Source organism: Oncorhynchus masou, chromosome 28 (assembly GCF_036934945.1).
Source record: "Oncorhynchus masou masou isolate Uvic2021 chromosome 28, UVic_Omas_1.1, whole genome shotgun sequence".
Taxonomy (NCBI): Eukaryota; Metazoa; Chordata; class Actinopteri; order Salmoniformes; family Salmonidae; genus Oncorhynchus; species Oncorhynchus masou.
This window is the reverse complement of record NC_088239.1, coordinates 41,449,698-41,466,925: the sequence shown is the minus strand read 5'-3', so window position 1 is coordinate 41,466,925 and position 17,228 is coordinate 41,449,698. Positions and strand designations below refer to the sequence as shown.

General features: G+C 43.1%; 1 protein-coding gene across 4 annotated transcripts in view; it reads left to right on the top strand.

The window, feature by feature from the left end:
* The window catches only part of LOC135517587 (dymeclin-like), a 99,182-nt gene that overhangs the window by 45,662 nt on the left and 36,292 nt on the right, over positions 1-17,228 (top strand). For all 4 annotated transcript variants that reach the window (XM_064942026.1, XM_064942028.1, XM_064942027.1 and 1 more), the window contains exon 4: positions 1,913-2,055. In XM_064942026.1, coding sequence (XP_064798098.1) covers positions 1,913-2,055 — 143 coding nt within the window. The remainder of the gene's footprint in view (positions 1-1,912; positions 2,056-17,228) is intronic.

Here is a 17,228-nt window from a genome sequence, read left to right as displayed (position 1 = left end):
GGTCTTTCCAGCTTCAGTTTTTAATGATTGTTAGCTGTGTTGTTGTCTAGCTTCTCTGAATAACAGTGACGAGAGAGCACATTTTCTATTCCAGGCGAAATCACGCCTCATTAGCTCATTGTTATGGATGTATCCAAATAAATCTCTCTAGAAAACAGCTTAAACAAATGCAAATGAAGTTACTTTGTAATTCTGGCTGAACTTTTTGATGTCACTAAGTTAGCCGTAGTTGGCTAGCAAGCAAGCAAGGGATAAGAACCTTGCCAGCTACTATGGCAATGGAACATTTAGAATGAACAACTGGGTTGCGTCCATTGATACAGAACAAAAAGACTGAACAACTTGTTTGTGTCTCTAGCAATTGAACCAATATAGCCAGCAACCAGCCGGCTTGGGTAGCAACTTTAGATTTGTCGGGACTATATCTTGTGGAAGGATGAATAAATTCATCAAATTAACTTTTTAATTCAAGTATTTAGATCATTATTTGAATATGTTGGTAACTTGACTTTTGTCTCAGGCCTAACAACACCCGTGCCAATATATCCTCCAAACACTGGCCTCAGGGGCATTATCACTTAAATGATGGTGATAATGTGATAGATAACATGTAATAACATATGATAACCTTTCATGACCATCTATTGCTAGCAGGTCTACTGGGTTTCTCTGTGTCAGTAGTGGTGCGTGGCTAAAATCACTGGGAAGCCAGAAAGAAAATGCCATATTACCACCTAAGTGTTCTGATAATTGCATTGTTTGCTCTGTAATCTGTTAGTTTATATGCCTTGCGACCGTGATCTATAGGTCTAAAGGCCGAGACCATAAGAAGACAGTTGCAGAATAAATTCAACCACACCTTTTGTTTCATCACAAAACTGGAGAGCAACATCTGTCCATTGAAGTCCACAAAGTATATTGCATGTAACACTTACATGACCTACAGCATGGTCAAGCAAGTTTGAATGTTTCCAACATTTTCGGACCACTAAACAACTATTGATATAGAACCACGGAGAGTTACCGCAAGTCGCAAAGTTAACAGGCGCTGCTTCCACTTTTCCAGCACCATTTCAACATCATAAAATCACCTATGCGTAGTATAATACAGTGGCAACTAAAAGATGCCAAAACCGATTTAGTCCATTCAACTTAAGCTAAATATGTAGCTGTCTATGGTTCTGATTTCTGTGTGTTGAACTTCCTTCTTCTCAGGGCAGGGGTACAATTAATAAATGAATGGTTGGATCAGAATCACCAATATATTCATTGACCAGTACGGAAAATTAAGTAAAACCACAAGCCCAAATAACTATCACCATACATGGCTAATTTAGGAATGAACCTATTTTAGCTAGCCACCGGAAGAACACAACGAGATGCAACAATTCAAGTTGTTTCTCTCAATGACGCATGCTGTCGATGCGATTTTGATAGGAATGATGCCAAATCCAAACTGGCTTCCCAGTTATACTTTATTTTGGTGCATCAGGACCATTCACAGTTGAGCTCACTCAGTTTAGCTCAACGGTGATTGGCTCTTATTTCATACTTTTTTGTCAAGGGCTCGCTGGCTTTCCTTGCATTCAATGCTACAGGTGGAAACAATGTCATACTCTTTTAGACCAGACAGCATCAGATAGATGGCTTACACATACAGAGACAGAGGGGCACTGTTGTGCTCGTTCGGATGCTTTCTCCGGTGAGACACATTCAACCTCTTGCGAATTGAATGAAAATTATTAAACACAAGAGATACTAAAGATACATTATTTTATGTTTTTATATTTTTTCTTGGGTACATTTTTTGGGGAAGCCTGGTTTTCCTTGGCATCCATGAATACAAGGTGCTGGCTTGTGTGTTGACTTAGACAACGAGACAATTAGTGACACTATGTCTCATCCTCCCCAGTTTGTCCCTGACCAGTCAGTTGGTGAAGACTCTGCTGTATAACTACATCAGACAGGAGAAGTGTCCGCCTCCTGCCACACACCTTTTTGAACAGCAGTCTGACAGAGGAGGCCTGCTCTACGGACTTGCCTCGGGAGTAGCAAGTAAGTAACAACAGGTGCACAGACAGACAGGCAAATTACTTATACACACACATACTGTACCAGTCAAAAGTTTGGACACACCTACTCATTCAAGGGTTTTTCTTTATTTTTACTATTTTCTACATTGTAGAATAATAGTGAAGGCATCAAAACTGTGTAATAACACATATGGAATCATGTAGTAACCAAAATGGGGTTAAACAATCCAATTATATTTTATATATGAGATTCTTCAAAGTAGCCACCCTTTTCCTTGATGACAACTTTGCACACTCTTGGCATTCTCTCAACCAGCTTCACCTGGAATGCTTTTCCAACAGTCTTGAAGGAGTTCCCACATACAGTATGTGACCGACCAGCTCAAATCGGTCTTATGTAGCAACATTTGAAATGTTTTTTTTTTTTACATTGGCTAAAAGTAGATACTCAGAGCTACAAAATGGTATATCATACACTAAATCAAATCAAATGTATTTATGTAGCCCCATACATCAGCTGATATCTCAAAGTGCTGTACAGAAACCCAGCCTAAAATCCCAAACAGCAAGCAATGCAGGTGTAGAAGCACGGTGGCTAGGAAAAACTCCCTAGAAAAGCCAAAACCTAGGAAGAAACCTAGAGAGGAACCAGGCTATGAGGGGTGGCCAGTCCTCTTCTGGCTTTGCCAGGTGGAGATTATAACAGAACATGGCCACGTAGTTCAAATGTTCATAAATGACCAGCATGGTCAAATAATAATAATCTCAGGCAGAACAGTTGAAACTGGAGCAGCAGCACGGCCAGGTGGACTGGGGACAGCAAGGAGTCATCATGCCAGGTAGTCCTGAGGCATGGTCCTAGGGCTCAGGTCCTCCGAGAGAGAGAAAGAAAGAGAGAATTAGAGAGAGCATACTTAAATTCACACAGGACACCGGATAAGAAAGGAGAAGTACTCCAGATATAACAAACTGACCCTAGCACCTCGACACATAAACTAATGCAGTATAAATACTGGAGGCTGAGACAGGAGGGGTCAGGAGACACTGTGGCCCCATCCGATGATATCCTCGGACAGGGCCAAACAGGAAGGATATAATATAACCCCACCCACTTTGCCAAAGCACAGCCCCCACACCACGAGAGGGATATCTTCAACCACCAACTTACCATCCTGAGACAAAGCCGAGTATAGCCCACAAAGATCTCTGCCACGGCACAACCGAGACAGGAAGATCACATCAGTGACTCAACCCACTCAAGTGACGCACCCCTCCTAGGGACGGCATGAAAGAGCACCAGTAAGCCAGTGACTTAGCCCCCGTAATAGGGTTAGAGGCAGAGAATCCCAGTGGAAAGAGGGGAACAGGCCAGGCAGAGACAGCAAGGGCGGTTTGTTGCTCCAGAGCCTTTTCGTTCACCTTCACACTCCTGGGCCAGACTACACTCAATCATAGGACCTACTGAAGAGATGAGTCTTCAGTAAAGACTTAAAGGTTGAGACCGAGTTTGCGTCTCTCACATGGGTAGGCAGACCATTCCATAAAAATTGAGCTCTATAGGAGAAAGCCCTGACCAGCTGTTTGCTTAGAAATTCTAGGGACAATTAAGAGGCCTGCGTCTTGTGACCGTAGTGTACGGGTAGGTTAGCAGTAAAACCTTGAAATCAGCCCTTGCCTTGACAGGAAGCCAGTATAGGGAGGCTAGCACTGGAGTAATATGATCAAATTTTGGGGTTCTAGTCAGGATTCTAGCAGCCGTATTTAGCACTAACTGAAGTTTATTTAGTGCTTTATCCGGGTAGGCCGGAAAGTAGAGCATTGCAGTAGTCTAACCTAGAAGTAACAAAAGCATGGATACATTTTTCTGCATTTTTGGACAGAAAGTTTCTGATTTTTGCAATGTTACGTAGATGGAAAAAAAGCTGTCCTTGAAGCAGTCTTGATATGTTCGTCAAAAGAGAGATCAGGGTCCAAAGTAACGCCGAGATCCTTCACAGTTTTATTTGAGACGACTGTACAACCATTAAGATTAATTGTCAGATACAACAGAAGATCTCTTTGTTTCTCGGGACCTAGAACAAGTGTCTCTGTTTTGTCCGAGTTTAAAAGTAGAAAGTTTGCAGCCATCCACTTCCTTATGTCTGAAACACAGGCTTCTAGCGAGGGCAATTTTGGGGCTTCACCATGTTTCATGGAAATGTACAGCTGTGTGTCATCCGCGTAGCAGTGAAAGTTAACATTATGTTTTCAAATGACATCCCCAAGTGGTAAAATGTATAGTGAAAACAATAGTGGTCCTAAAACGGAACCTTGAGGAACACCGAAATTTACAGCTGATTTGTCAGAGGACAAACCATTCACAGAGACAAACTGATATCTTTCCGACAGATAAGATCTAAACCAGGCCAGAACTTGTCCGTGTAGACCAATTTGGGTTTCCAATCTCTCCAAAAGAATGTGGTGATTGATGGTATCAAAAGCAGCACTAAGTTCTAGGAGCACGAGGACAGATGCAGAGCCTCGGTCTGATGCCATTAAAAGGTCATTTACCACCTTCACACGTGCAGTCGCAGTGCTATGATGGGGTCTAAAACCAGACTGAAGCATTTCGTATACATTGTTTGTCTTCAGGAAGGCAGTGAATTGCTGCGCAACAGCCTTTTCCCAAATTTTTGAGAGGAATGGAAGATTTGATATAGGCCGATTTAGTTTTTTATATTTTCTGGGTCAAGGTTTGGCTTTTTGAGTTGTTGTGAGTTGTGAGACTCTGCTGTAGAGCTCATCACTCCACCTAACTGGGAGGGGGCCAGAGACAATTATTCGATGCCGACACATCTTTCTAGCTGATTTACACGCTGAAGCTATGTTGCGCTTGGTGACCTCTGACTGTTTCATCCTAACATCGTTGGTGCTAAAGTGGATAACAATATCTCTATACTCTCTACACTCGCCAGTTTTAGCTTTAGCCGCCAGTTTTAGCTTTAGCCAGCACCATCTTCAGATTAGCCTTAACGTCGGTAGCCCTGCCCCCTGGTAAACAGTGTATGATCGCTGGGTGATTTGTTTTAAGTCTAATACTGCGGGTAATGGAGTTGCCATTGACTAGGGTTTTCAATTTGTCAGAGCTAATGGTGGGAAGCTCTGGCGTCTCAGACCCCGTAACGGGAGGAGTAGAGAAGGCTCGGCCTCAGACTCCGACTCGCTGCTTAATGGGGAAAACCGGTTAAAAGTTTCTGTCGGCTGAATGAGTGACACCGGTTGAGCATTCCTACAGCATTTCCTTCCAGAAACCATGAGAAAGTTGTCCGGCTGCGGGGACCGTGTGAGGGGATTTATACTTAACGTTACTATCTGTACTTACTGGTGGCACAGACGCTGTTTCATCCTTTCCTACACTGAAATTACCCTTGCCTTACGATTGCGTCTAAAGCTGGGCTTGCAGCACAGCTATCCTCGCCGTAAGGCGATCGTTCTCCTGTATATTATGAGTACAGCGACTGCAATTAGAAGGCATCATGTTAATGTTACTACTTCGCTTCGGCTGTTGGAGGTCCTGACGAACCACGTCCAGATAAAGCGTCCGGAGTGAAAAAGTTGAATGGGAAAACAAGTTGAGTGAGGGAAAAATCTAAAATATAAACGGTAATTAAAAAGTAAAAACCGTAAAGTTGTCAGGCAGCAAAGTAAGGTTGGCAACAAAACGCACAGCAACACGTAAACAAGTCTGCAAGCTGTGACCGGAAAAGTGCTTTGAGCCGCTGCGCTGCCACGGTGATTAGTGAGCTGCTAAAACCTCTGTGCTCCCTTTCCCCCACTACATTATGGGAACATTGGGAAAGTAACAACTCACTGAACATTACTCCGCCTAGCAGAGCTGGTTAGGCTGTTATGTTATCCAGAGCGTTGGTGACAGATTGTCCGTTCGTAAATTCAGAGTGTTTCGTGTTCAGAGCGCACACTGGATGCTCTGGCGGATGAGTAGTGTTGATCTGAATGTTCTGACCTTACATCGGCAATCAAGCACCCAAGCTAACTGGCTAACATTGGCTAGCTAGCAAGCTACTTCCTGGCACAAATGAGCGATCACCCCACTCTGACTATTTTACTCGACCTCGCGGAGCTGGTTAGGCTGTTTTCATGTTATCCAGAGTGTTGGTGACTTTAACTGCGCTGCTGGCAACAATTTAATTACGCTATTTTGCCGATGTTTACTGACACCGGCCATATTCAACAGTTGTTGAGCGCTCGGAAATGAATCAGTTTATTCTGTGCTCTGGCACACTCAGATGAGAGTGCCCTGAAATCGGAGTAGGTGGCCAGACTGAACTTACGACCACACCCGAAATGGTTACTTGCATAGTGGAGTCTTTTGTTAAAACATGTAGCTAGCTACTTAGGTAAACAATGAACCATAATCCCAACTCATAACGTTACTACCCTGCATGAATCTGCAGGTAGCTAACCAACCAGGTTCAATGTTAGCTAGCTAACATTAGGCTATAGCTAGCCAAGAAAATAGCTCTGAGATACGAATAATAAGATCATATGTTAGATAGCTAGCTGGCTAATATTGTACCTGGTTGGTTAGTTACCTGCAGATTAATGCAGGGTAGTAACGTCATGAGTTGGGATTATGGTTCATTGTTTACCAGGCTGGCTAGCTAGCTAGCTAGCTACGGTTGAAGTTGGAAGTTTACATACACCTTAGCCAAATACTATGAAACTCAGTTTTTCACAATTCCTGACATTTAATAGTAAAAATCCCCTGTCTTAGATCAGTTAAGATAACCACTTTATTTTAAGAATGTGAAATGTCAGTGATTTATTTCAGCTTATATTTATTTCGTCACACCCCCAGTGGGTCACTCCATTAGTATTTGGTAGCATTGCCTTGAAATTGTTTAACTTGGGTCAAATGTTTCGGGTAGCCTTCCACAAGCTTCCCACAAGGCACCCATAAGTTGGGTGAATTTTGGCCCATTCCTCCTGACAGAGCTGGTGTAACTGAATCAGGTTTGTAGGCCTCCTTGCTCGCACATGCTTGTTCACTTCTGCCCACAAATTCTATATGGGATTGAGGTCAGGGCTTTGTGATGGCCACTCCAATACCTTGACTTTGTTGTCCTTAAGCCATTTTGCCACAACTTTGGAAGTATGCTTGGGGTCATTGTCCATTTGGAAGACCCATTTGCGACCAAGCTTTAACTTCCTGACTGATGTCTTGAGATGTTGCTTCAATATATCCACATAATTTTCCATCCTCATTATGCCATTTATTTTGTGAAGTGCATCAGTCCGTCCTGCAGCAAAGCACCCCAACAACATGATGCTGCCACCCACGTGCTTCACGGTTGGGATGGTGTTCTTCGGCTTGCAAGCCTCCCCTTTTTTCTTCCAAACATAACAATGGTCATTATGGCCAAAAAGTTATATCTTTGTTTCATCAGACCAGAGGACATTTCTCCGAAAAGTACAATCTTTGTCCCCATGTGCAGTTGCAAACCGTAGTCTGGCTTTTTTATGGCAGTTTTGGAGCAGTGGCTTCTTCTTTGCTGAGTGGCCATTCAGGTTATGTCGGTATAGGACTTGTTTTACTGTGGATATAGATATTTTTGTACCGGTTTCCTGCAGCATCTTCACAAGGTCCTTTGCTGTTGTTCTGGGATTGATTTGCATTTTTCGCACCAAAGTACATTCATCTCTAGGAGACAGAACGCGTCTCCTTCCTGAGCGGTATGACGGCTGTGTGGTCCCATGTTATTTATACTTCCATATTATTGTTTGTACAGATGAACGTGGTACCTTCAGGCGTTTGGAAATTGCTCCAAAGAATGAACCAGACTTGTGGAGGTCTACATTTTTTTTCTGAGGTCTTGGCTGATGTCTTTTGATTTTCCCTTGATGTCAAGCAAAGAGGCATTGAGTTTGAAGGTAGGCCTTGAAATACATCCACAGGTACACCTCCAATTGACTCAAATGATGTCAATTAGCCTATCAGAAGCCATGACATAATTTTCTGGAATTTTCCAAGCTATTTAAAGGCACAGTCAACTTAGTGTATGTAAACTTCTGACCCACTGGAATTGTGATACAGTGAATTATAAGTGAAATAATCTGTCTAAACAATTGGCGGGAAAAAATTACTTGCGTCATGCACAAAGTAGATGTCCTAACTGTCTTGTCAAAACTAGTTTTAATGATTCCAACCTAAGTGTATGTAAACTTCTGACTTCAACTGTACATGTCTTAACCTGTAGTGACACCCCATCCCGTGAACGGGATCGTTGTCATCATCTGACACTAATTAGCATAACGCAACGAACATAACTCTTCCTAGAAAATATTCCTATTCATGAAAGTCACAAGTGAAATATATTGGAGCACAGCTTAGCCTTTGGTCATCCAGATTTTCCAGATTTTCAAAATATGCTTTACAGCCAACGCTAGACAAGCATTTGTGTAAGTTTATCATAGCCTAGCATAGCATTATGCCTTGCTAGCAGCAAGCAACCTTGTCACGGAAATCAGAAAAGCATTCAAATTAAATCGTTTACCTTTGATGAATTTCAGATGTTTTCACTCACGAGACTCCCAGGTAGATAGCCAAAGATCATTTTTTTCCCAAAATATTATTTTTGTAGGCGAAACAGCTCCGTTTGTTCTTCACGTTCTGCTGAGAAATCGCCCGGAAATTGCGGTCACCACAACGCCGAATTTTTCTCTCCAAATTAGGTCCATAATATCAACAGAAACATGGCAAACGTTGTTTAGAATCCATCCTCAAGGTGTTTTTCTAATATCTATTTGATAATTTATCCGTCGGGACAATTCCTTTTTCTCGAAGACCGATTGGAGTAATGGCTACCTCTGTACTTTACGTGAGAATCTCTCTCGGAGCCACCATGTGACCACTTACTCAATGTGCCCCCATATGGCTATTCTTCAACAGAAATGCGTAAAACTATGTCACAATGCTCTAGACACCTTGGGGAATACGTAGAAAGCATAAACTCGTTGATGGTACATTCACAGCCATATAGGGAGTCATTGGAACGCAGCGCTTTCAAAACCTGGGGCACTTTCGGATTGGATTTTTCTCAGGCTTTCGCTTGCAACATCAGTTCTGTTATACTCACAGACAGTATCTTTACAGTTTTGGAAACGTTAAAGTGTTTTCTGTCAAAAGTTTTCTATCCAAAAATTAAAATACTGCCCCCTAACACCAAGAGGCAAAAGACTCCACTATCCAAGTTACCATTTCAGGTGCGGTAGCTAGCTAGTTAAAAGTAACTTTTACTTGAAATGAAACCACTTTCTGTCAAAATTAGATATGTGTAATCTCTGAAAATGTAACTATCTTACCAGTATACATCATTCATGGATGGACACGTCTCCTGTCGGATGCCATGGTTGCTCTTAGTTTTAAGATGTAATCCGGAGACAGATGTTTTTTTCCATCTCCCTTAGCTATCATACTCGAATTCCACTGATTACAAAACTCGGTCCTCCAGAAAGTGGAGAGCAACACTTATGCAGTTTTTCTACACAATGCCTAAAAAAAACAAAGCAGCGTTAGACTGGATTACAAAGATATACTGACCAACTCAAATAGACAGAAGCGCACATTTTATATAAAAAAAATAGTTTACTTTCAAACGGCTTGCCTGTGAAGTAGTGACCCGCGACATATGCCTAGTTTCCTGAAACGGGTCATATGCTGAGCACCTGTTGACTGCTTTTCCTTCACTCTGCGGTCCAACTCATCCCAAACCATCTCAATTGGGTTTGAGGTCCAGTGATTGTGGAGTCCAGGTCATCTGATGTAGCATTCCATCACTCTCCTTCTTGGTCAAATATCCCTTAAACAAGTTGGAGGTGTGTTGGATCATTGTCCTGTTGAAAAACAAATGATAGTCCCACTAAGCGCAAACCAGATACGATGGCGTATCACTGCAGAATGCTGTGGTAGCCATGCTAGTTAAGTATGTCTTGAATTCTAAATAAATCACATACAGTGGCACCAGCAAAGCACCCCCACACCATCACACGTCCTGCACCATGCCTCCTCCTCCGGTTGGAACCAAAAATCTAACATTTCGACTCATCAGACCAATGGACAGATTTCCACTGGTCTAATGTCCATTGCTTGTGTTTCTTGGCCCAAGCAAGTCTCTTCTTCTTATTGGTGTAATTTGGTAGTGGTTTATTGCAGCAATTCGACCACGAAGGCCTGATTCATGCGTGAGATGTGTCTGTTACTTGAACTCTAAAGCACTTATTTGGGCTGCCCTTGACTGACCTTCATGTCTTAAAGTAATTATGTACTATCGTTTCTCTTTTGCTTATTTGAGCTGTTCTTGCCATAATATGGACTTGGTATTTTACCAAATAGGGCCATCTTCTGTCTACCTTGTCACAACACAACTGATTGGCTCAAACACATTAAGAAGGAAAGAAATTCCACAAATTAACTTTTTACAATGCATCCTTGTTAATTTAATTGCATTCCAGGTCACTACCTCATGACGCTGGTTGAGAGAATGCCAAGAGTGTGCAAAGCTGTCAACATTGAAGAACCTAAAATATAAAATATTTTGATTTGTTTTACACTTTTTTGGTTACTACATGATTCCATATGTGTTATTTCGTTGTTTTGATGTCTTCACTATTATTATATGATGTAGAAAATAGTAAAAATAACTAAAAACTCTTGAGTAGGTGTCCACACTTTTGACTGGTACTGTGTGTATACACACACACACACACACACACACCACACACTGATATTTGATGTGATGTTGTATTACCTGGGTCTGTACAAGCAATTATAAGTAGATCTGAGAGCGCCAGGAAATGACATTATCTAAAAAAGCCCAGTTACGGCCTTAGATTTTTATACTTTGCCTCGTCTCGTCTGAACAGAAGTCGCGTAAATCACAGGATTAGTTTTACATCCCATCATTTCAACATTTAAAATGTAATTGTACTGATGTAAGCCAAGACTCTCTTAGACATATTAGTAGAGGACAGACAGCGCCGGCATGACTGTACTGAATCTGTGTCTCCATCATCCAGAGAGTGCAAGGATGCATTTCATTTTAATGAACAGCCCCGAGACTCTGTCAGACTCTGTTGCCTGTTTTACTTCCTGATTTTCCAGGAACAGACCAAGACAGTGATGTCAGACCTCTCGTTTCTCTCTGGATCTATTTATCATCTTTGGTCGGAATCTGAGTGGGCACTTCGTGTTGAAATTATTGATGTTCCAAAAATGACACTACAATGGTATTTTGTATCAATGTCCAATCATAGCCAGTAGTCACTAATGAATAAGGGGTATTTTGTGCATTGAATAACTACACGCCATAAATCCCCTACAGGGACTGCCTCCATATGTGTAAGGTATTGTCTGACTGTTCCCCAAAGTCATTGTCATTGCTATAGTCTGCCATTCTAAACACTGCCCACACACACAGGAGTTGGGGTTGCTAGGGAAACCAAGACACTCGACAACCCTCTCGTATTTTATTCTCAAGAAGCCTTCCCCCACTGTGATAAAACAATATCTGTTTTGGAGACCTCTTTGGCGGATGGAGATTCATTATATATTTGATCAATTAAGTTAATGACTGTGGTATAGCTGCCTTTGTTTTGAATTGGGGTTTTCCTGTTTATAGTTAGATTTTGTGGAGTCCTCGCTCTCTGTGATACCAGTACTGTGTCCCAAATGGCACCCTATTCCCTACATAGTGTACTTTTAAAAATTACTATCGACCTATGGGCCCTGGTCAAAAGTAGTGCACTAAATAGGGAATAGGGTGCCATTTTAGGACACATACCGTTTTAATGGGGAAGTAGTGAAGTACTGTAGCAGAGTAAACAATGGTCCCTTAGAGTCAGATGACTGCCTGTTGTGTTTTAACTGTGGGAATCTCTCAGTGCCAGGGATGTGGCTGGTTAGGTCTCTGAGACACACACACACACACAGCTACAGGACCTTCTCTTCCTCTGATGCTAGATGTAGCCTGTGATAAAAAGATAATCAGTCATCATAAATGTTTTGCTGGCCAGGAACAGCCAGGGGAATCCAGAAAGCCTGTCATGGCCAAACCACAGCCTGGATGTCCAGGGCCAGCTGTCTCACTGTCTCTGTGGGATGGGGGCTGTGGGTCACGGCCTAGAGCTCAATGCTACTTGGACAGATATGAGATTTATCTATAATTTACTGATAGTAAAAATAAATAAAGAGATCACATGAAGATAGACATGAGAGCATTGCTGAATGGAAGAAAGGGGTTTAACTTTTCTGTACTGTTTTGTGATAGGGAGCTTTGATCAACCATATCCCTCCAAAGTGTGGAGTGTGTTAGCAAGGTGGATGCTTTTCTTTATCGCTCAGCTTCTCATTTCTCTGATTCTCCACTTCTGTATTTCCCTCTTCACTCCACTTAGTACACAAGGCCCTTCACAGGCCACTAAAGGCTGCTGGGTAGGGTTCAGCGGGAGGTTAGATGTCTGTTTTACTACGACTGTGATGTGGTTGTCTCACCTAGCTTTCTGAAGATAAATGCACTAATTGTATGTCTCTGGATAACAGCATCTGCTGAATTAATTAAATGTAAAAAATGTGTGTATCCATCTGTGCGCCAGAATGAGGGCCATGCCTTGATATTGTTTCATAATGTCTCCCATTCACAGACGGTACGACAGAGTGCTGTGTGCTCATAGATAGATCGAGGGGAGTTGCCCTGTCCTATCAGACAGTCCACACTGTAGTCTACCCGGAACAGATCAGACATGACACATAAGGAAGGCTGTGTGCTCAGTAACAGATTTAGAGACCGAGAAAGAGTCCTGTTCCGACCAGACTAGACAGGTGTTTGTACTTCATGATGTTAGTTTCTTCGTTACTTAGTTTCTCTGTCTGCTTTTTTTGTGCATCTTCATACACATCCTCCTCTCCCATTCTACTGTACAATGGCATCATTCTACAATGGCAGCTAGCTAAATCAGTTTACTGCTTGTCTGCATGCCAAGGCTACAGCTAACTACAGTCTACAATGCATCCTGATTGTAAATCAAACTTTAGTACCCTACTCACACTGATGTCTTTATATAGGACAACAAGCCTGTTCTGTCTGACAGCCAAGCCGAGAATGAATGGTATTTGTACAGCAGTGTGCAGCATGTAGTCCCCTGGACAGTAAAAGAGGATGTGGAGGTGTTAACACTAACAGGGGACTGGGCTGGCTCAAATGTCTAAAATACGAGTGCATCGGTCCGCGGACCCCAAACCGATCCAAATATGTTGGGGATGAAATCCAAAGTTGTGATATGCTGCACACTGAGTATACAAAACATTAATAACATCTACTTAATCATGACAAACTGACCAGGTGATCCCTTATTGATGTCACTTGATAAATCCACTTCAATCAGTGTAAATGAAGGAGAGGATACAGGTTAAAATAAGAATTTTTAAGCTTTGAGACATGGATGGCGTGTGTGCCATTTAGAGGGTGAATGGGCAAGACAAAATATTTAAGTGACTTTGAACGGGATATGGTAGTAGGTGCCAGGCGCACCACCGAAAGCAAGACCGATTCAAGGCCTGAGCAAATCGAGTCAAGACCGAGAAAATGTGAGGCCAATTCAAGATCATGAGTGTCATTTTGTCAAATAACCACTATAACAAGAGTTTAAAATGTCCAGTATTTCTGTGTTCATATTTCAGAACAACATATGGATTCTTTAGACATTCAGAATAGTGAAAAAAATGCATGCTGAGGAAAAATAGAGCCACTCGACAAATGGTTACTAACTAAAACACAGTGGGGAACAAAGAGCCTTCAGAGAAGGACTAAGAACTTGTAAAATAGTGATTAAAATATATAATGATAATTATATCATTTTCAATGATGTTCTGATTTGTTTTCAGCTTTTGTTGGAAAGAAGAGAAAATAATATCCAATCTTTTTTCTTTGCTGGTCCCTGGGGAGATAAATCTAGCTAGCTAAGTCAGCCATTGGCTAGGCCATCAGAAGCAAGCTAAAGACATCTGCCATTCAACTGCATTAGGGCAACATTTTGGTGGAATCAGTGGAAAACCAATCATATTTTAACTTAATGAGTGGGATCATTTTTACAAAAAACATATGGAAACTTCTGCCTTCTTGCGAGCAGTAGTTTTCCCACGGTCTAGCTAGCCGACCAGCTTTTTTGGTCGGCTAGTTTTCAGTGGCTGCAGCAGGTGTTGCCAAAGAGGGTGTTGTTGCTAATTTGTTAGCTTCTCCTTTTTCAAAAAGAACTTTCAACAAGTTTCAACAATCCTGTTTGCATTCATCATCCTTGATGTTTCTACAACTTGATTGGAGTCCACCTTTGGTAAATTCTATTGATTGGACATTGGATTTGGAAAGGCATATAAGATCCCACAGGTGACAGTGCATGTCAGAGCAAAAACCAAGCCATGGGGTCAAAGGAATTGTCCGTAGAGCTCCGAGACAGGATTGTGTCTGCAGCAATGTCTGCAGCATTGAAGGTCCTCAAGAACACAGTGGCCTCCATCATTCTTAAATGGAAGTTTGGAACCACCAAGACTCTTCCTAGCGCTGGCCACCCAGCCAAACTGAGCAATTGGGGGAGAAGGGCCTTGGTCAGGGAGTTGACCAAGAACCCGATGGTCACTCACTCACTCACTCACTCACACACACACACACACACACACACACACACACACACACACACACACACACACACACACACACACACACACACACACACACACACAGTGCTGCTGCGCCATGGGAAAGCTAGGCCTGTGTGATTGTAGTGGAGGAGCAGGAAGGAAATACTTTCAGGGAACAGGAAGAGGCCAGTTGGAATCACTCCTCATCAGACGAGATGGGACCGCTACTGAGCACTCTCTCTGTGGAGGACTGGAGAATTCTTTCTACTCCCAATGCACTTTGTGGCTATGAAAGATCCCATTTCATAATGAAAGGAAGACACGACAAACAGTGAGAGGCAAAATCAAGAAGCAAAGGGAAATTAAATAAATAACATTGTTGTGATCATAAGGGTGTAACAAGGATCTTATATATCTCTATAGATATACCAGGACACAGGGCCCTGTTGGAGAGCATGACAGAGAGCAAGAGCGATAGGAGAAGAGGGGGATGAAACGAACTTGAGGGAAATATATTAAAGAAAGAGATGAGATACAACCATGGTCAATCATTTCTCATAGAAGAGAAAGAGGGCGAGCGGCCATGCCATGGCCAAAGTGAGACTGAGGGAGTGAGAGGCTGTCTAAATGGGGGGGGGGGAAAGAAAACCATTGTCAAACAAAACAAGAGAAAGAGGGCCCTTGACCAGAGGGAGAGTCTGTGTGTCTGAATGGAATGGCGGTCATCGGTTTCCCACAGATAAGTGCTCTTTGTTGGTGGCAGACACCTATCAGCGGGCCATCAGCAGCCGGCCTGTCTGTGTCTCTGACTTGTGTGTGTCTGTGTGTAGCGATCTACTGCCTGACTGTGTGATCTGAGTTATACCCTGACCTCTCTGTAATCCCCAAGAGCCTCAGTGTCTGCTACTGCCTCATCTCCTCCCTCCCCACACACACACACAGTGATAGATAGACGCCATATCGGATGTTGGCTGACTAGTCATGTCCACAACTGGGACAGATCGTCCCCTCAACTGGATGAGTACAGATTAGAGACTGCCTGGGGTGTCCACACTGGAACAAAGTGTGAAATGTGGCAGAAACGGCCAACATGCCTTGGAGGCCTGCGCAGGCAGACAGACGGGTTTGGTCAAGGCTCTCTATCGAATTGTTTTGATCACGTGTGACTCGGCGATGTGGTGAATCTGAATGAATGTGTAAGAGCTGTGGAATCCTGACTGTCACAATGTGCCCTTCATCTCTGCTCTCTAGATGGGATGGGGCCTGGATGGATGGACAGGCAGACTCACTGGTTTGTTTCCCCTCTTCAAGGTAGGGCCAATTTCCCCACTACTTATTCGCTCCCAGTCCCAGCATGACAATATGATCCTGTTTCACATGGCACCACAGGACAGAGAGCATGTGTGTGTGATCTTTAGCCCTGCGCCTGTGTGATCTTTAGTGGGGTATTCCCAGGAAGTCTGTCAGCCATCCAACCAGTCAGTCAGTCAATCACTTAGCCTGCCACAGCCAGTCAGTCGGGCTGTCTGTAGGCAGGGCGGTAGCCAACATATTCATCTATTCATCAAACCAGTTTTATATCAGCCCTCTTATTTGTCTCCATGGAGAGAAAAGAGAGCTTTGAAGCCACCCAACCAACTGGATTGTAATTTCCCTTTTACTGTACTGTCATTATCATTATGTTCCAACGCTCTGGGCAAAATTACAATCTTAAGGTGATTCCAGACAGACATATGGCTTAGTTTCCAGTGAAAACTGTTGCAAACTCTTACAAACACCAGTTGGAAAACGGTTAGGCTATATCCATGCACAGTAACATACAATGGCATTAATGCCGTTGATAGCAGTCGCTCCATTTATTTTGTACTATATGCATTGAGTCATCGTCATCACTAGTGGCAGGGAGTAGCCTTCGTAATTTGTTAAACATGCCATCCTGTATGCTGTCTGTTGTAGTTCGTCTGTACTCAAACTTTGTCTCCTCTCATACCATTGGTAGCAGTTGCTCCACTTCTTTTATGTTTGAGTTACTACCAGTGTTGTCAGTAGAGCTTTGTAATCTGTTTAGCATAGCATGCCTCCTGTCCAGTATCCCAAAAGCTACCACATCCTCCCTCCCTGCCTCCCACACACACACAAACACACACACACACACACACGCCCCTCAGCCCACCCTGTCCTGGCAGCCTGTCTGGGTTCTCCCAAAACAGACCATGGCTCCGATAAAGCGTTGCTCGAGTATACCACTATTTTATGTTTCAAGATTGTTTTTCTGGCTGGCTTTTGCGTCTGTTGTGGGGATTTGCACCCTGTCTACAGTAGGCCTGGGCCTGTCTTCCCCGACCCGTCCCCGCTCTCTTTCCTAGCCCCTGCCTAGGCACCCTGTCTGCTGTCTGCCTCGACCCAGCCCGGTCTCTCTTTCCATGTCTGGGTACCCTGTCTACAGTGCGCCTGGGCCTGTCTGCTGTCTGCCTCGACCCAGCCCGGTCTCTCTTTCCATGTCTGGG